This window comes from Eleutherodactylus coqui, chromosome 8 (genome assembly GCF_035609145.1).
Source record: "Eleutherodactylus coqui strain aEleCoq1 chromosome 8, aEleCoq1.hap1, whole genome shotgun sequence".
Lineage (NCBI taxonomy): Eukaryota > Metazoa > Chordata > Amphibia > Anura > Eleutherodactylidae > Eleutherodactylus > Eleutherodactylus coqui.
The window spans coordinates 139,870,098-139,889,958 of NC_089844.1; the positions used below are offsets into that span (position 1 = coordinate 139,870,098).

A 19,861-nucleotide genomic window follows, 5' to 3' on the forward strand; every position below is an offset into this window, starting at 1 on the left:
ACGCATTTACCTACCAAAATTCCCCATAGAAGTCAGTGGGGATACGTAAATCCACGCAAAATACACTAGGAGATGCGGGAAATAATTGCGTAGGAAAAAGAACACATCTGGAACTCATTAGACTAATTACCCATTTCAGTTTGTGCCTTTTTTTTCCCCGCGGGCAAATGAGCATAACTTGGAAGTGGAAAAAGTACAGTAAAATACACCAGTGAGCGCACAAAAAAAGCATCGCTTATCCTACCGAAACGCTACGCTCATGCGTGCGCAAATGTGCATACGCTCATGTGTAGGGGCCATAAAGCACGCCTGCCCCCCCTTCCTTTAGGGTGCCTAATTAGCATATTCAAACAGATTTAAAGGACCAGTCCCCTATCTATGTGCCCCTCCCCCTCCAAAAAAAAAAAAATCTATTAGAAACTCAAAACAATTGGACACTATGTGTATTTCCCTCGCTGCTCTCAGGATCTAAATTAAATGCAATCTGAGTCCCCAGATGACGCGGATCTCTTGAGATTACTTAAGATACTTGAAAACATCTTGTGGAGTCTCACAAACAGGCGTGTGCATTGCTGTCCTTACGAACGCCCCGCGCTCTGAGCTGCAGCTCCGGGGCTCATTCACACCGCTGGATGCTAACTTGCATATGGGCATATGTACATATTTTTACGTTCTTGTTGCATCTGTGCATGTAAAAAAAGCAAGAAGGCCAAAGTGTTGTAAGTAATGTAACAACCCACAGAAAACAGGGTGCGCAAAAAACCTGAATGAACAGGATGCTCATGCGGGTTCTCTGCACTTTTTAGGGACCCGTAGAGTTTAATGGGTGATTTTGGTTTGTGAATAGAGACCAAAATGGGACATGCTGTGATTTTTTTTTTTAATGCGCAATATCAGTCCGCATAAAAAAAATGTGCTTTTGATTTCATGTGTCTGTCTGCTTTTTGTATTCAGTCAGTAAAAATATGGGCAGACGCCTCGATAATAGGCTATGATGGCGGGCCGGTCCTGTGTCCTCCAGGGGGCTTTCATTAGACAGTATGTCCCAGAGGTCTAAGCCTGGGGTCACACAGGGCGGATTTGCTGCGGTTTTGCAGCGGATTGCCGTTGCATATCCGCACTGCGGCAAAGCCGCTGCGTTTGCAGTGCAATGCAGCACAAATGAGTTTTGCAAACAAGCTGTTCTCACAGGACGGATGTTTTGCGCACAGCCGCAGTGCAGAAATGTAACTGCGGCGCGGTTTTCAAAGATGCAGCATGTCCATCCTTCTGTCTGTTCCGTAGCGCTTTTTCGTCCATAGACCTCTATGGACGCAGCAAAATACGCGGCAAAAAGTTAAAAACGCTGCGGATAAAACGCTTGCGGATTTTTCCGCAAGAAAATCCGCAAGCCAAAATTAACCTTCGAAGCGGTTTTGCCGCAGACGCAGTTCTTCTGCGGCAAAACCGCCTCGGAAAAACTGCGGCAAAACCGCCCTGTGTGAACCCAGCCTTAAGAAACAGTCCTTATCCTCTGGAGCCTTGTGGATAAGACGATCCAGCGGTTACGTTGCGGCCCCTCCTGCTTATCCGTTCCTTCCGCTTTTTTTCCTTGCAGGTACCTGTGATATTCTACTCTGTTTTTCCTGTGCAGATATCATTGATAGCCTATCATCAGGACAGCTCAGCAATAGTCCGCCTCTCGGGACGATCACCTGAGAGGGCGTATGCCGTCAATGCTGCTAACATTGGGGGCGGAGCAGAAGCCGTAGTAGTGTGGTGGCATGCGCCAGCCTGTTTTAGCCCTGATTCAGTACCTCAGTTTCTGCCATTGTCAGACATATTAGCTCTATTAGGACTCATTTTTTGGTTGCTCCGTCACCCAAAAGCTGCCCCCTCTAGTTTACTGACTGGCTCTACACAGGACAACTATCATCCGAATAGAGCAAAAGTAAGCACAGTTGTTCCGTGTAAACACGGCCACCAATCAGGTGATTAGCAGGAATTCCTTCACTGGTTGCTTCATTTCAGCTCACCTAAAAATAGTCGCTGATTGATGAATTCTCACCCGCTGTGACGGGTAATCGTCTGTCTTTCAGCAAGCAGCCGGTAACTTTGCAGGGAGGAGTGCGCTTCAGCGATTGCCAAATTGAGCCACCTGTAAACAACTATCGCTGTGTTCAGACGATAGTTGTCCCGTGTAAAGCCATCCTAAAGCTCTTGGCTCTCCGTGAAGGGGCGATCTTATAGTCTCTGTGGTCTGATCGATCAGCGCCAATGAAACCTCCTAGAAAGGAGAGCTGCAGAAATCTGCCTACTGGCCTGGCACCGGATATTGCCTCATCAGGCTCGAACTGGCATCAGTATTTCGGGCAGGGGTGTGTTAGTATACATATTAGGTACAGTGGTGATTGCATACTCTTCAGCTGTGACAGTTGTGTTGCATGCAATTTGGGCTGATCCGCAGTCTGATGTTGAATTGTATGGGGCACTGGTCTGGGGTCTGTAGTGATGGAGGGGCACTGGTCTGGGGTCTGTAGTGATGGAGGGGCACTGGTCTGGGGTCTGTAGTGATGGAGGGGCACTGGTCTGGGGTCTGTAGTTATGGGAGGCACTGGTCTGGGGTCTATAGTGATGGGAGGCACTGGTCTGGGGTCTGTAGTGATGGAGGGGCACTGATCTGGGGTCTGTAGTGATGGAGGGGCACTGATCTGGGGTCTGTAGTGATGGTGGGGCACTAGTCTGTAGTTATGGGAGGCACTGGTCTGGGGTCTGTAGTGATAGGAGGCACTGGTCTGGCGTCTGTAGTGATGGGAGGCACTGGTCTGGCGTCTGTAGTGATGGGAGGCACTGGTCTGGGGTCTGTAGTGATGGGAGGCACTGGTCTGGCGTCTGTAGTGATGGGAGGCACTGGTCTGGCGTCTGTAGTGATGGGAGGCACTGGTCTGGCGTCTGTAGTGATGGGAGGCACTGGTCTGGCGTCTGTAGTGATGGGAGGCACTGGTCTGGCGTCTGTAGTGATGGGAGGCACTGGTCTGGCGTCTGTAGTGATGGGAGGCACTGGTCTGGCGTCTGTAGTGATGGGAGGCACTGGTCTGGCGTCTGTAGTGATGGGAGGCACTGGTCTGGCGTCTGTAGTGATGGGAGGCACTGGTCTGGCGTCTGTAGTGATGGGAGGCACAGGTCTGGCGTCTGTAGTGATGGGAGGCACAGGTCTGGCGTCTGTAGTGATGGGGGGCACCGGTCTGGCGTCTGTAGTGATGGGAGGCACCGGTCTGGCGTCTGTAGTGATGGGAGGCACTGGTCTGGCGTCTGTAGTGATGGGGGGCACTGGTCTGGCGTCTGTAGTGATGGGGGGCACTGGTCTGGCGTCTGTAGTGATGGTGGGGCACTGGTCTGGTGTCTGTAGTGATGGGAGGCACTGGTCTGGGGTCTGTAGTGATGGGAGGCACTGGTCTGGCGTCTAGTGATGGGAGGCACTGGTCTGGCGTCTGTAGTGATGGGAGGCACTGGTCTGGCGTCTGTAGTGATGGGAGGCACTGGTCTGGCGTCTGTAGTGATGGTGGGGCACTGGTCTGGCGTCTGTAGTGATGTGGGTCACTGGTCTGGCGTCTGTAGTGATGTGAGGCACTGGTCTGGGGTCTGTAGTGATGGGAGGCACTGGTCTGGCATCTGTAGTGATGGGAGGCACTGGTCTGGCGTCTGTAGTGATGGGAGGCACTGGTCTGGCGTCTGTAGTGATGGGAGGCACTGCTCTGGCGTCTGTAGTGATGGGAGGCACTGGTCTAGCGTCTGTAGTGATGGTGGGGCACTGGTCTGGGTTCTGTAGTGATGGAGAGGCATTGGCCTTAGGTCTGTAGTGATGGTGGGGCACTGGTCTGGCGGCTGTAGTGATGGTGGGGCACTGGTCTGGGGTCTGTAGTGATGGGGGGGCACTGGTCTGGGGTCTATAGTGATGGGGGGCACTGGTCTGGGGTCTGTAGTAATGGAGCGGCACTGGTCTGGGGTCTGTAGTGATTAGAGGTACTGGTCTGGCGTCTGTAGTGATGGTGGGGCACTGGTCTGGCGTCTGTAGAGATGGGGCACTGGTCTGGGGTCTGTAGTGATGGGGGGCATTGGCCTGGGGTCTGTAGCAATGGGTGGTACTGGTCTGGGTTCTGTAGTGATGGAGAGGCATTGGCCTTAGGTCTGTAGTGATGGGGGGATCTGGTCTGGGGTTTGTAGTTATGGGAGGCACTGGTCTGGGGTCTGTAGTGATGGTGGGGCACTGGTCTGGGGGTCTGTAGTAATGGGGGGCATTGTTCTAGGCTCTAGGGTCTGTAGCAATGGGTGGTACTGGTCTGGGTTCTGTAATGATGGAGAGGCATTGGCCTTAGGTCTGTAGTAATGGGGGATCTGGTCTAGGGTCTATTGATGGAGAGTCTGGCCAGAGGTCTGTATTTATATATGGGTTTGGTCTGGGGCCTCTATTAATATGGGGGCCTGGTATAGGGTATGTATCAATGGCGATTTGTGGTCTTGCAGTATGTATTGATGAGGGGATGTGGTCTTGCACTCTGTACTGATGAGGGGATGTGGTCTTGCAGTATGTATTGATGAGGGGATGTGGTCTTGCAGTCTGTACTGATGAGGGGATGTGGTCTTGCAGTATGTACTGTTGAGGGGATGTGGTCTTGCAGTCTGTACTGATGAGGGGATGTGGTCTTGCGGTCTGTACTGGTGAGGGGATGTGGTCTTGCGGTCTGTACTGGTGAGGGGATGTGGTCTTGCGGTCTGTACTGGTGAGGGGATGTGGTCTTGCGGTCTGTACTGGTGAGGGGATGTGGTCTTGCGGTCTGTACTGGTCAGGGGATGTGGTCTTGCGGTCTGTACTGGTGAGGGGATGTGGTCTTGCGGTCTGTACTGGTGAGGGGATGTGGTCTTGCGGTCTGCACTGGTGAGGGGATGTGGTCTTGCGGTCTGCACTGGTGAGGGGATGTGGTCTTGCGGTCTGCACTGGTGAGGGGATGTGGTCTTGCGGTCTGCACTGGTGAGGGGATGTGGTCTTGCGGTCTGCACTGGTGAGGGGATGTGGTCTTGCGGTCTGTACTGGTGAGGGGATGTGGTCTTGCGGTCTGTACTGGTGAGGGGATGTGGTCTTGCGGTCTGTACTGGTGAGGGGATGTGGTCTTGCGGTCTGTACTGGTGAGGGGATGTGGTCTTGCGGTCTGTACTGGTGAGGGGATGTGGTCTTGCGGTCTGTACTGGTGAGGGGATGTGGTCTTGCGGTCTGTACTGGTGAGGGGATGTGGTCTTGCGGTCTGTACTGGTGAGGGGATGTGGTCTTGCGGTCTGTATTGATGGGATGTTCAGATTGATGAAGGTTTGCCCTGGGGTCTGTATTGATCGAGGATCTGGGATTTGTATAGTTTGGGAGTCTGTGTTGAACGGGGTCAGATTGAGAGTGTGTAAAGGGGAGTGTGGTCATATGTATGCTTTATGATTGAAATGCTGAAGGTTGGAGGTGTATCTTGTATAAAATGGTATACTGGAAAATGTAGCTTGTTGTACAGTCTGCAGATTCTCCATTATGTCCCTTCTCAAAAGTTGTCAAAGCTATCCTCTGAGCCGGGCTGATACATTTTCCTGCGCGGATACATTGTAACAGACTAGAGATCTCAGCTGTTGGTGTTGTGCAGTGAGGTGGAGGAGGATCTGGATCTGTCATGGACTGTGAGGTCCATGGTGAGGCACCTTCACAAGCAGTCTGAACATGCGGCAATAGAACCAACGAAGGTCAGCATACTGGATGCGATCTGCCCTAAAACCACCTTTATCTGGGCCATACCACTCAATAGAAATATGTACAAAAAAGTGCGCTATCCCTTTAAGGGAGAGGTGTCATTTTGGAATTATGGCGCTGTTTCCATGATAATTACTCTCTTGGCTTCATGGTTTCTGTGTGTTGTGAGACGTCCATCATGACGTATCTGCAGCTCCCTGACGGATGCGGGTCTGGAGGCAGCGTTATGATGCCCGGGGGCTCGTAGTATAACGGTCACTGCTGGCGCCTGCCACCTCCGGGGAATTTCAGGTCAGCATCAACGTGTTCTGCAGGTCATTTAATAACAGGGGCTGAGGCGAGCGGGCATAAATTGTCGGTTTGGCTTCTAGAACGTCGTATTAAGGGGTCATTAGGCCACTTGGGGGGATTTAAAGTAGCAGAAGTTATTTCGCTACTTTTTTCCACGGTTACGTGTTTTTTTTTTCCCACACACAAATCACGATTTGCACGCACAAAAAGAACGGTAAAACATGCGAATGCGCACGTAAATGCATTTACGCCCGTGTGACACCGGCGTAACTCACATCTCTGATTGTTGTCAGTGAATGACAACACTCTTCTTTTATACCCAAAGTCTGTAAATCCAGATGAAATGGAATATAAATTTGCCGTGAATTTGACACGCAATTTTGTACCGGCTTCACGTCACGCGCAGCAGATCCGCCCCCATTACTCTCTGTGGGAATCCGTGGACTTCAAATCCTCGTGTGGGAAAAAAAGGAGTGGCATGTCAGTTCTTCATTCACATCAGGAATTCTGCACTTGGAATTACCCATGGCAGAAATGCGCAGCTCAGCGGCAGATTACTACCATGGTTCGTAGAGATGGAATCCATGTCAGATTCTGCCGTGTGAACATAAGAAGCGAGCGTTCAAACATGGGGGATGAATCTGTTATATGTGGACGCACCCTTAGGGCTCGTTCACACAGGGACCTACATGCGCAAAAATCACGCGCGTAAACAAAACTGTCGTTTTCTATGGGAACGTTCAGATGAACGCAAAAAACGTAGGAAACCATTGGTTCTAATAACCGCGAGCTTTTTACATGTGTGATTTTTGTGCGTGTAGGTCCCCGTGTGAGAGAGGCCTTAGGCCTGCTACTTACGCGCAATATGCTGTAATAAAACTGATTGCTTTCAGTGGGTTTATTCATATGTCCGTATTTCGAGCATTTTCTCTTTCCTCGTATTTAGATACCACCGATCCCCATAGAAGTCAATGGAGAGGTGCGCGAAAGCATGCAACATACGCAACGAGATGCGCGAAAAACTGCGTAATTGCGCTGGAAAAAGGCCACATCTGGAACTAATTACCTGTTTAAATGACCATGCCCTACGGCAGGAAAACGTAAATGTCTAAAATTCCTTCATCTGAACGCTCCCATACCATTGGTTCTAATAGCCGCACGTTTTTTTTATGTGCGTGATTATTGCGCACCTAGCTCCTCGTGTGACTGAGCCCTAAACAGGAGTCGCTCGTCTAAAACCAACTGCCTGTTCACAGTGAATGGAGACATAATTTAGCTGTAGTTGCCAGTTCGGCCAGCAGTCTGATGAATCGCGAAGGCTAGCGGCGGCCGCTGACGCTCACGTGACAGCACCCTTTGGCGACAGCACCCTTTGGCGACAGCACCCTTTGGCGACAGCACCCTTTGGCGACCGCACCCTTTGGCGATAGCACCCTTTGGCGACCGCACCCTTTGTCGACAGCACCCTATGCACGCCGGCTGCAGGACGTTGATTTTTCTCATCTTTTACCAATAAACTGCTACTTATTAAGAACAATACGTTAATATTAGGTAATCGCCGAACATATTCCTTGCTGCTCGTACAGACCGTCCCGAATATATAGTAGGACCAGCGTGTCCCCTGTAAACAGCGCCAGGGAAGGGGTTAAGGGGCGGTGCCACATTGTGTCTGCTCGTGTCACTGTCAGTGATATAACCCTCGCATTGTGTTCATTGTCACTGATCTCTGAGTTACATTGTCTTCGGTTCCGTCATTGCCATTTCACTTTCCGGGACGTTGGATTTCTCTTTTCTTACGCCTATTTTATGTTCGGTTATTGTGTTTTTTTTCGCTTTTTACCCTCCGGCAGTGGAAAGTGGAGCGGTCACTCCAAACAAAGGCCTGCTTATGCCGGGCGGCCATGATGCCTTCAGAATAGACTTGTGTTGTGTTTCTATTAGAGATGAGCGAATCTACTCGTTTCGAGTAATTACTCGATCGAGCACCGCAATTTTCAAGTACTTCCGTACTCGGGTGAAAAGATTCGGGGGGCGCCAGGGGGCGGGGGGAGGCGTGGCGGAGCACGGGGTAGCAGCGGGGAACAGGGGGGAGCCCTCTCTCTCTCCCTCTCCCCTCCACTCCCCGCTGCAACCCCCCACTCACCCACGGCGCCCCCCGAATCTTTTCGCCCGAGTACGGAAGTACTCGAAAATCGCGGCGCTCGGGCGAAAAAGGGGCGTGGCCGAGTACACTCGCTTATCTCTAGTTTTTATATGTTCCCTTCTATTTATGGCTATGATGGCGCAAAACTTTTATCACTCGGCTTGTTGCAAGTCCTGAATGGTATATACGTCATATGGTGCTGCAGAGTTACAGTTCCTCTCGCTCCTCCCTCTCTTCTATAAGGCCTGGGTCACACGGGCATATTTGCGTGCGCAATACACGGAGAAGAGAATCCATTGATTTCAACGGATTTGTTCACACGCACGTATTTGGCGGTCGCACAAACAAATGCGCAGCATGTTCTACTTTCCTGGCATTTGCGCAGGGGAAGAACGCATTTTCAACTCATGAAACTAATTGGCCATTTCATTGGCTGAGAGCGTCGGTGCCTTTTTTTGTGTGCGCAAAAAGTACAGTAGAAATCGCACTTGTGCATGCAGATACGAAACGCCAATTCATCAAAAATGCAGCACGTGAATATGCATACGCCCATATGATACAGGCCGTATGCTGCCTTTCTGAATGTCAGTCTTTAGGCTAGATTCACACGGATTTCAATGGGTTCGTTCACCTGCGTGTAAGTCACTGCGGGTGCGCAATATGCAAGGAGACGCCCATCTGTATGCCAGTCTTACCCGAGAGTGCATTCATATACTAGGAGGACAGGGCTAATCATGGCTCTAGGACCTGTGCCTAATGGCATCATGCACCCGTGCGAAGAAGGCCCGTCTGTATATCAGTCTCAGGGCTCGTCCATAGTGGCACTTTCACGTATGTAAGAAACGTACATGAAAAGAAGTGTAAAAACGCAGGCTTTCTACATAATAGAACGTGCGGTATTTTGATATTCTGATCCGTTTTGATCCGTTTTTGATATGAAAATTATCTACATTTTTCGTTGCAAACTTTTTTTTTTTTCAATAAATTTGGGTAGTTCAACACTTTTTTTTAAGGCCTCATGCACACAGGGCAAAGTGGGCAGCGGATTCCGCTCTTGTCAGCAGGCGATCGGCTGCTTAATGTGCCCACCAGCAGATTTTATTTGCAGCTGCTGCGTGGTGAAATAAAATTGCAGCATGCTCTATTTTCAGAGCGGATACGCAGGGACGACTTCCATTGAAATCCATAGAAGACATTCCTCGCGCGGCACTCCTAGAATGCGAATCTCCGAAGTGTTGCAGATCCGCGTCATCGCCTAGGTGACGGCGGGGGAAGATCTGCACTGCGTGTGTGCGCCAGTGGCACATCCGCAGTACAGAAGAGGTACTTCTGAGAGGTATGCAGGGTTGCCGGCAGCGGGCACGTGCCTGAGGCGTTTGATCACGGAAAACATACAGCCATGCATTTCCATCCACTTTCCATAGTATATATATTCATTTCCATACATGTGTTGTTTTTAGGGGGGGGAACAGAAATGCGTAAATGGCTACGCTTTTTAGACCCCACAAAAAAGCGCACAGAAAGGTATGCCCTGCTAAACCTACTCAAACCTATACATTGTTTGACTGCGTTTAACCCACTATAGCCTATGGATCCATTAAACACTATGTTGTCATCCATGGAGTGTGCGTTTCACGGATCAGTATAGAACAGTGTGGATAATTCTACCCGCAAGTGGAGAATCGCTATGAAAAGCCTGCATTGCGTTCCCCACGGCCGGATTATTGCTGCCGGGAACGCAATGCGAACCCGCCCGTGGACAGGCAGCCTCAGGCTACATTCACACAGGCAAGAATCTTGCGCAAGATTTATGCCTTCCGAGATGCACAAAACTCGCATGAATATTAACTCCGTTCTTTTGAATTGACTTATTCACATGAGCCATCTTTTTCCCTCACAGCGATGCTACTAGGAAAAAAATCGCAGCATGTTCTATCTTTTGACGTTCCCTCGGAACCCCTCGCCCACTGTTTTCAATGGGACCTTTAAAGACATTGCATGCACTCGTATACCGTGTGATGTGCACACGACTACGATGTTTCACATTGAAAGCAATGGGAAACATGTGCGATCCTTTGACACGCAACCAACATGCACCTGAGGATTGCAATTCCACAGAAGCGTGAGCGAAATACGCTCACATCCAAGTGAAAAACGCACGTTGGCAAGTACGATATTGCGCTGGCCCGTGTGAATCCGTCCTCAGCTGAAGTTATGGGATCATATTCATGCACCAGGGAGATCAAGATGAGCATTTCTATAGCTCCTTATCCTAAAAGATAATACATGGAGGTTTAATGCTACTGTGTGTCAGTCTAAACTGTAGTTTTGGGATGCCATTCATGATCTAGGATGATTGGACAGAGCATTAAGTTGCACTGAATGGGAGATTCTGACACTTGGATGAGTGCCTTGCCCACTTCATTCTAGCAATAGGTGGGCATCACAAGGCACAGAGACCCCCACTGCATAAATCTTGTGACAAAAGGCTGACTTCCCCTTTAAAATTTATTTCTACAATACGAGGATTGTAACCCAGTTTCTCAGCTGGGCAAAAGCTGGCATTGTTGAGAGGTTGCCCAGCTGGCACACACTCACCTGACATTCTCAGGTGTCTAATCCTTATTGTATAGATATAATCAGGCATTGAGGAATTGGGACATAGCTATGCCGTCAGCAGCCGCGGGCAAAGAAACGAGCTTCCTGGTGACGTCAGCATGCAAAGTAAAATAATAAAGGATCGGCCAATGACTAAATGAAGACTCCGGATAGAACTGATGCTGGCACTGTGCAGGGCCGGAGGGGCCGGAGTGTCACCCCTGGTCTAGAAAGAAGCACAGTCTATGAATCTTGCCTAGAGTGCTTCTTTAAAACTTCAATGACTGAGATGCTCAGAAGTTTCTGGCAAACTTTTTTCCTCTGAACTTCTGTCCTACTTTTCAGGGAACCGAGCGGTGAGAACCCTTGTAATGGGCCGAGTGCCCAAACGTGGAGAACAATGATCATTGTCCCCAAGAAAACTTTTCCATAAATAAGTATGGGTGTGTGGGCTCTCATGGACCCTCAGGGGTATTCTTCTGCCCTTAACTCTGTGTAAACAAAGTTATATGCTAAGATGCTATCAAGATGAAAGCCAATTCTTATGTGCTGTCCTTGAAAAACGACACTGGGCCTGGCACCTGTGTGGCTGGGTGGTCCGCCATGTGTATGCTTCCCTATGGGTGAACCTATAGGCTGCTGCTTTAAAAGGGTTGGGCCAAGATAGAAAGTTATTCCCTATCCATAGCGTAGGCGATATATTCTTATTAGCGGGTTTGACTGCTGGGACCCCCACTGATCACGCATGATTGGACCAAGAGTCGAACATGTACACCACCACTCCATTCGACTGGCGCTCTGCCCGTTCCTGGATGCACCAGGCCCACACTGATAAGGCAGATTCCCTATATCCTATATATAGGGGATGACTTTCTATCTTGGCACAGCAGTTTAATGCCTTATTCACATGGCGGAATGGCAGCGCTGATACCGTGCCGGAATTGGCATACTTTCTGCGTCTCATTATTTTCATATGCGGAGGATTTTTCGGCATGCGGATACAATATTAGTGTTGCGCTAAGAAAGAGCTGACATGTCAATTCTTGACATGACTTCCATATAGAAACCATGTTGGGTGGCTGCGCCCGGATTTAAAGTGGCTACAGTCGGATGTAGATCTACAGCATTTCAAAGTGCAAATCCGCAGGGTCAGCCTCAGCCGGCAGAGAAATCCAGCGTGTCAATAACTCCTTAGAGGTTCTGATGGTTTTATGGAATTAGACGGATTTTCCAGGGAAGTACTATTAATGATCTATCCTCATGATAGTTCATCAGTAGTTGATTGGCTGCGGTCTGCCGCTAAGGAACCTGATTGATCAGCTGATCTGGCGCCTGCTGTCAGTGCCGCAGAGCACAGGGGTCGGAGCAGAAGCTGCTGCTCCGACCCGGTGTATTGGCTGCCGCTCATAATTGCAGGCTCATCGAAATCAATGGGAGCTGCGCCTGCAGTTACAAGAGCTGGCCACTATACAGGGGTTGGAGATAAGTGCTTCCACTCTGACCCCTGTGTATTGCGGCACTAACAGCAGGCACCCAATTAGCTGAGTGACGAAGATCCTCTATGGCAGATCCTGCTAATCAACTATTGATGACCTATCATGAGTTTAGGTCATCAGTACGATTTCCCTGGAAAACCTCTTTAAAGTGTAATAAAAAGTACTGCAACTTTGTAATATACTTTATAATTTATCTCCACTTCTGCTTGCTGTCAGTGAATGGCCACATTTTTGTTTAATGACAAAGGCGGAAAACCTGAACAGCAAGGGCTGATGTAAAAGAGAGGCAGTCCATGTGGCTAGTATAGGGCCACTGGAAAGAGGGGATCCAGCCCATGTGGCTAGTATAGGGCCACTGGAAAGAGGGGATCCAGCCCATGTGGCTAGTATAGGGCCACTGGAAAGAGGGGATCCAGCCCATGTGGCTAGTATAGGGCCACTGGAAAGAGGGGATGAAGCCTATGTGGCTAGTATAGGGCCACTGGAAAGAGGGGATCCAGCCCATGTGGCTAGTATAGGGCCACTGGAAAGAGGGGATCCAGCCCATGTGGCTAGTATAGGGCCACTGGAAAGAGGGGATCCAGCCCATGTGGCTAGTATAGGGCCACTGGAAAGAGGGGATCCAGCCCATGTGGCTAGTATAGGGCCACTGGAAAGAGGGGATCCAGCCCATGTGGCTAGTATAGGGCCACTGGAAAGAGGGGATCCAGCCCATGTGGCTAGTATAGGGCCGCTGGAAAGAGGGGATCCAGCCCATGTGGCTAGTATAGGGCCGCTGGAAAGAGGGGATCCAGCCCATGTGGCTAATATAGGGCCACTGGAAAGAATTCAGGATGGACTAAGTTAAAAGTGGACTTGTGGGATTAAAGGTAGAAATGCATTTTGCTTATAGAGAGGAACTTCCGGAAATGGTCCATAACGGATCCCTCTGCCGCCGTAGTAACGTGAAGCTTTTTTTCTTCCGCTCAGGTGGTGCAACGTATTAAAGCCATAGAGAACGAAACGCGGTTGCTGGTCGTAGACAGAGAAGCGGATGAGTACCGGCGCCTATCGCAGACCAGTTCGCACCCTGAATCCCAACCTAACTCAAGCGCCCCGTCCTCCCCGTTGGTGGGGAACAACAATGGCGAGATATGGAAGACGAAGGAAGACACGAGCCTTGAGGACCAGCTGCAGAATAACCACAGCACAGAGAATGGCAAGCAGGTAAGAGAACCAGCCGGACCGTACGATGTCCACGGCCTCCATATGTACCGGTCAGCCCATGAAGGACGTCTATGCCTCTCAGTCAGGAATGGCGTCACTCTCTTGCTCCGTCCTCAGTTTGGCGCGGGCACACCATACATAGAACGCATGATACACAGTATTCAGTACTTCTATCCCGTGTTCCATTTTTTTTCTTAAGCCACGCCCCTTCACCATCCAAGTCGTCTTCCTGAAAACCGCCATCACTCCGGCCTACAAACGACTGCTAATAGAGGGGCAGTTGATGCAACCCCTATTCATTAGCATTTCCCATGAGACATTCTCTGCCATGTCCCTCCTGGAAGCTGAACGAATAGGGACCCGCACATATCTCAATAGGAGGCGCTGATGGACGCGGGCGCATCATGTGTCCCTGGACCGGCAGCCATTTGTAAGACGGAGTGAGAATGCTGTAAGGTGAGACGACCGGAGTGGGCCCTAGACAAAAAGAATGCGGCACACATCTACTGAACAGTATGGGCCTCATTTATCAAGACTGCAACGTTAAGACTTTCTTTGTTGCCCATAGCAACCAATCACAGCGCAGCTTTCATTTTACCTCAGTCGTATAAGAAATGAAAGCTGCGCTCTAATTGGTTGCTATGGGCAACCAAGGCAGATTTCTTAAGAGTGTGATTCTGCGACAGAGGCGGCCTACTTTTCCATGGCCAACCCTTTTAAGGTGGAGGATGCTTCCTTCCTCCAACCGCCGCCACTCCCAAGAAGCCTGCCATTAGTATAGTGAGGCAGAATGTGAATGGGGTGTATAGTGGAAAGTGACTTCTGTGAGGGAGGGGTGAGCTGCGCCCCTGCCCCCCTGGAAGGGCTGCAATAGATGCAGAAGAGTTGGTGTCCGGCTGGACGATGGCATGCACTGTCAATGCTCTAAACTGGCGAACAAAGCAGCGAGATGATTGGTAGCGCTGCCTGCTAATGAGGGAGGCATTAGGGCCGTAGTCCAAGCTGCGCCACTGCCGGGGGCCTCTGCCTTCCGATGGGGGGCTGTCTCCACTCCCCAGCTTCATTGTAGTTTGGGATTTGTTGCACAGTTTGGAGCCTTGAAATGCCCCAGTGACGTGAAGCAGAGCTGAGCGTGCAGGATGGGGGGAGCCGCGTGACTCTTGGGGTTCTTTTACACGTAGGGACGATCGCTGTTTAAACTGAGCGATTAGCGAACGACCCAACGATGATTTTCAGGCTCGCAAGAAAGGAACGATAATTGAACACATCATCTTTCATCGTTCGATCATTGGCCGTGTGAAGATTAGCGTTCAAATTACAACGATTTTTTTTTTAACCCTGATCGTTCCGTGTAAAAGCAGCTTTACGTAAAGGAACTGAAGCGACCAGCGACGACACAAAATAGTTGTGTAATATGTTTATGCTCAGGACCCGCTGGCGACTGTATGATGGCATATGGCGGCACGGTAAATTATTAGGTGATGCTCGCCAGCAGTGCTGTTTGGCGCTGAGTTTAATCTGAAGAGTTAGTTAGGGTGAAAGAACGCAGGCGGATTGGAATTGTGGAATCCGGAGCAAGCGATCGCCTATGGATTCCGCAGCGAATACCGACTGTTTTTTTTTTTTTTTTACGCACACGAGCGGAAACAAGTGCGGTTTCTGCTTGCGGATGAAAAATCGCAGCATTCTCCATTTTGCTGACGGAATCTGAGTGGACGGGCCACGGATTCCGCGGGAAAAGCAGAAGTTTTTTAAAAAATCGGCATCACGCATGTCCAAACGGCGAGCCGTGTGGACCATCCGCAGTACAGAAAAGACAATGAAAATTCATGTACACGCTGGGCACAGGGTCAGATTCCGCTGCGGGCTCCCACATGCAGAATCCGACCCACCCGTGTGCATGGGGCCTTATAGCTTATCATCCCCTCCTTGCAACGCTCCCCAATCAGTGGCAATCCAGCTATTGCAGAGCTACAACACCAATCATGCCTTGACGGCCACACATGGCATGCTGGGAGTTGTAGTTTTGCAACAGCTAAAGAGTCCCGGCTTGGGGTACACTGCCGTAATGGATAGCAACTCCCCACACACTTGCTTATACACAGCAGCCAGTCTGAGTGCAGCGAGTGGCAGTGTAAGGGCGAGCACCCACTGGCGTTTGCGTTCTCCGCGGGAAAAAAACGCAGCGTTTTCGCCGCGTTTCTCGCGTTTTTTCCGCGCGTTTTTCGCGGCGTTTTTCGCGGCGTTTTCGCGGCGTTTTGCGTTAATTTCCATTGACATTCATGGGTGCATTAGGAGAAAAATAGGGACACATATGCAACTGACAGTTCCTATGTTAAAAACGCAAACGCAACGCAAAAAAAACGCCAGTGGACAGGAACACATGTTATCTCTATGCCTGTGCAGGAAAAACGCAAAACGCAAAACGCAGGTAAAAAAACGCCAGTGGGTGCTCGCCCTAAAGCATAGGGGAGTCAGAGCAATAGCCTAGATATCAGCTCTCCATATACTCAGCTGCTGAGGTTGTGCTTATACACCACCATCAATCTGAGCATAGCAAGAACATCGATTGAAAGCCATAAAGGTTCCCAACACGAGAATTCAGGGCCTCTCGATGGTCATTGCCCTCCGTGCCGCAGTTATTTGCCTTATTATAGTGTCCATATTGGCTGCGTGCCTTGGATGCAAACGCCAGCAGCTCGGCGTAGAGGTGAGGGTCAGTCTCGGTCATTCAGGACTTTAAGCCTTAGACCGTACTCACACAAGCATTTTTTTGCAACTAACTTAGAAGCCCTGTTGGGAATTTATGCCAAACGGGGGATTGCTGCTCCCCGCAGATAGTTTTCTGAATGGGCGAGAAAACGCAAGTTTTCGCCTGCAACTTTTTTCCATGCACGTGTTTTTTGGCCAGTGTAAACACGCACGTGTGAAAGAGGCCATAGGCTTCTATAGGATGTAAAAAAAGGAAGGGAGTTTAGTGGCGTCCAGCACTGCGAAATGATTACTGCTGGCTCTAATTAACGAATGAGATCCCTTAGGATCACACGTACCGTTGCTCTTCCTCAGAAACCTTATACCCCGTATTGATTGGAGTCGTTTATGCCAAAATTTTGCCGCACGTTGTCACCTTTAAGGGTCCGTTTCGACAAGCCGATTTCTCGTTTGAATGAGTGAACGTGTGAGCGCTATCCGAGTTCGTTCAGGCAGCCTGCTTATACACGCAGATACACTACGTTATGGTGCTTATAGTTGAGGTGACATGGCGGCATGCTCACCCCATCCCCTGTTCCTGTGGTATACCTCCCGCGAAGTCAGCGAACGCACACCAGCGTCACTCCACATAGCCTAAACTATGAGCACCACAACTTGGTTTTGTGCGTGTAGTTGGTGAAAGGTTCCCTTTAGGGGTAACTTTCTCCACATAGGAGCTGTATACACAAGACGGTAGCATTTCACTTTCCATTTCACCTTTCCACGTTCATTTCTTTCCCCCGTTTCCTAATTGTCATGCTTGTTAGGTTCCGCATCCTCCTGCCAAGGCTAAACGGTAATACGTTCATTGTACAAATCACACTAATTATCCAGGAACACGGCAAGCGCCGGATCTTGTTTCATCGTTAATTGCAATTATATCCTGTGCTTTTCATCTTACTTTATATTTCTGTGTGCGAACCGTACGGGGATGCGAAGATCAAAAATGATGAGACGCAGGTAAATATCGAAAGGAAGTATGGCACCGGGATGGTGGTTACAGAACGGGTTGACACAGGCTTTATGTGGCCTGTATAAGAGTAGTCCTAGAAGTAGGAAGTTCTTTGAAAGGGTTTTCCAGTCTCTGAAAGTAATGGCGTATCGTTAGGGTAGGCGACTGGTGCTCCATTCAGTCTCCTCCTCACTGTGGGGGGTGCAGTAACTCTGCAGTGAGGAGGACAGGTGACATGTGACCCCCATTCTCATTCTCAGTGGTAAGACCCCCACTGATTGGCAAATTATCCCCTATCGTGTGGAATAACTTGATATTCGGGTAGAACGCCTCTAAGCTTGCCATAGAGTGGGGACAAAAACAGCTGCCAGATGGCTTTATGACAAGACAGAAATGAGACCTCCCGGGGCGTCCCAATCCTTTTCCCAATTTAATATTCAAAACCAAAAACACTTCTAAACCGATTTGGTCGTTAGTCAGACTGTTGGACCAACAAACATGAGCAATGAATGGCAGACCACTCAAGAGTCAGACTTGGGTACATGGGATCCACCTGAGGAAATAATTTAGAGACCTGACTGTCCATCAATACAGAACATAATTTTATTTGTGAGTAGCAAGTGATTGGCTCAAAATGTGTCGTCTTCTGTTGGGTGGTCTGGGCTCTTTTTTGTGTTAGGGCCTAGGACCGCTGAAGGATCATCTAGTGGGTCAGTGCTAAACTTGGTCTGGTTACCAACTCTTCTCTACTTGCCTATGAGGAGGCACTGGGTCATCTTCTACAACAGCACATGGCGTGTCCACCATCATTTTTTACTTTTTGATACCATCTTTATTGGTTTGCTTTCCCCAGGCATTGCATTGACATTCGATAATGAGGGTAATATGACCATATAACGCTTCGCTTGAACATCTCAACAATTTGACTACTGTGGGCTTCATGACGATGCTGCTTCCGCAGCACACCTTCATAGACTGTAATGTAAAGCTACCATGCCAACACTTCAGATGGCACTGCGATACCATCGCCCTTCAACTGGAAGATGTAACACACAATGGCACACGCACCCTGGAAAAAAGACAACATTCTTGTGTCCCACTCAGTACAAGTGGATGCATGACGTGACTGCTCCCGACTCATGTTTCGGTCATGCCTCTTCTTCTCACGGGGAGATTCCTTACTATAGACACGCTCTGCACTGCAGCCGGATGTTGTTGCTGTCAACAGAGCATGTACTGAAAGAAACTCGCCCTCAGGGTGTCATGGTAGAGACTTTCTACTGCTACTTTGATGACACTGATGAAGAATGCATCCAGGAAACTTCCACCACTGGATTTGAATATTTCTTGGTGGTCCAACCGTTCTCAAGGCCCTTTACATGGCACAATTATTATGAGAGTAATCGTTAGATCGAGTGGCTTGTACAATAATTGTTAGGTGTAAACCTGTGCAGCGATCAAGCGATCAGTGATAAATCATTAGATCATTGCTGATTGGATTTTTCATGTGGACCTAAAAATCATCGTTTGTCTACTGCAAATCCTTCGATATAAACAGGCGCTACAACAATTTGCTGATTAGAAAGAAGTGGCAAAAGGTTTGAGTAGAGGCGCGGTTATAATCCAATGAATGATCAAAACTACCCAAGTATAGTTCACTGTAAATGCATGCCAAGCCAACGACCTACAACTACTACTTTACTGCAGATCGCACGCTCTTCTTCTTTATCTTGCAGTGTAAAAGGGTCTTTAGTAACTACTGATTTATAACAGATGGTCCTCAAAGTTATGAAGCGCTACTTGCCCCGAAAGTGATTCAGCTACCAGAGTTAGAAAGAGAAATAGCGGGGGTGGAACCAACCCAAACTGTGATAGGGGCCTTGGCCCTAAGTGTTAGCGCAGGTAAGGGCCTAAGGGTGAGCCAACAAAACTGTTTATGGAAGTGCCGCCAACCATAGGAATGTTAGGTGAGCGTAGTCAGACTGGATGCATAAGTGAACAAAGAAACTGGTATTTCGGCGCAAACCTCCAAGGAAAAATCAGAAACGGGGAGGACATGGAATCCAACTTCTCTCTTATTTTATTAAAAACCAGCAGTAAAAAGCAAGGGATCCCGTACTTCTCTGCCTGGCTTGGACACATAGGCTTCCCCACCTATCGGTGCTACAGCTGCCTTCTATTGGGTACAGATACACTTAAATTAGGATCCCCTTAAATTAGGATCCCCTATCTACCTATCCCAGCATAACTAATGAAGGAGTTTCACCCCAAAATACGTTTAACTGATGGCTTTTAATTGAATAAAAGAGAAGTTGGATTCAATGTTCACCCGTTTCTGATTTTGTTTCTTGGAGGTTTGCACCGAAGTGCCAGTTTCTTCGTTCACTTATGCTTTGAGCTACCAGTGTGGCACCATCTCGGAGTTTGGTCCATCTGCCCTGTAAGGACAAAAGCCATAGACTTCAAATGCTTTGGGGACCTTCTGCTCAGTTGTGATATGTAAGTAAATTGAGGCCATGGGCTGGGATGTGAAGGAAGGAATGGAGAAAGCCATAGACTGTAGGTCAGCAGTAATCAATGTCACCCCCCCCCCCCAACCTCCTCGCCAGGCAATATTATTGAGTAGAAGGTATCCTCTAAATATAGAAGACTATGGAACCCAA

At 49.2% G+C, this 19,861-nt stretch overlaps 1 protein-coding gene across 1 annotated transcript in view; it reads left to right on the plus strand.

Annotated features, from left to right (window-relative positions):
• Positions 1 to 19,861, plus strand: part of NHERF2 (NHERF family PDZ scaffold protein 2) — a 99,060-nt gene that overhangs the window by 8,803 nt on the left and 70,396 nt on the right. The window contains exon 2 of the mRNA XM_066576564.1: positions 13,259 to 13,495. Coding sequence (XP_066432661.1) covers positions 13,259 to 13,495 — 237 coding nt within the window. The remainder of the gene's footprint in view (positions 1 to 13,258; positions 13,496 to 19,861) is intronic.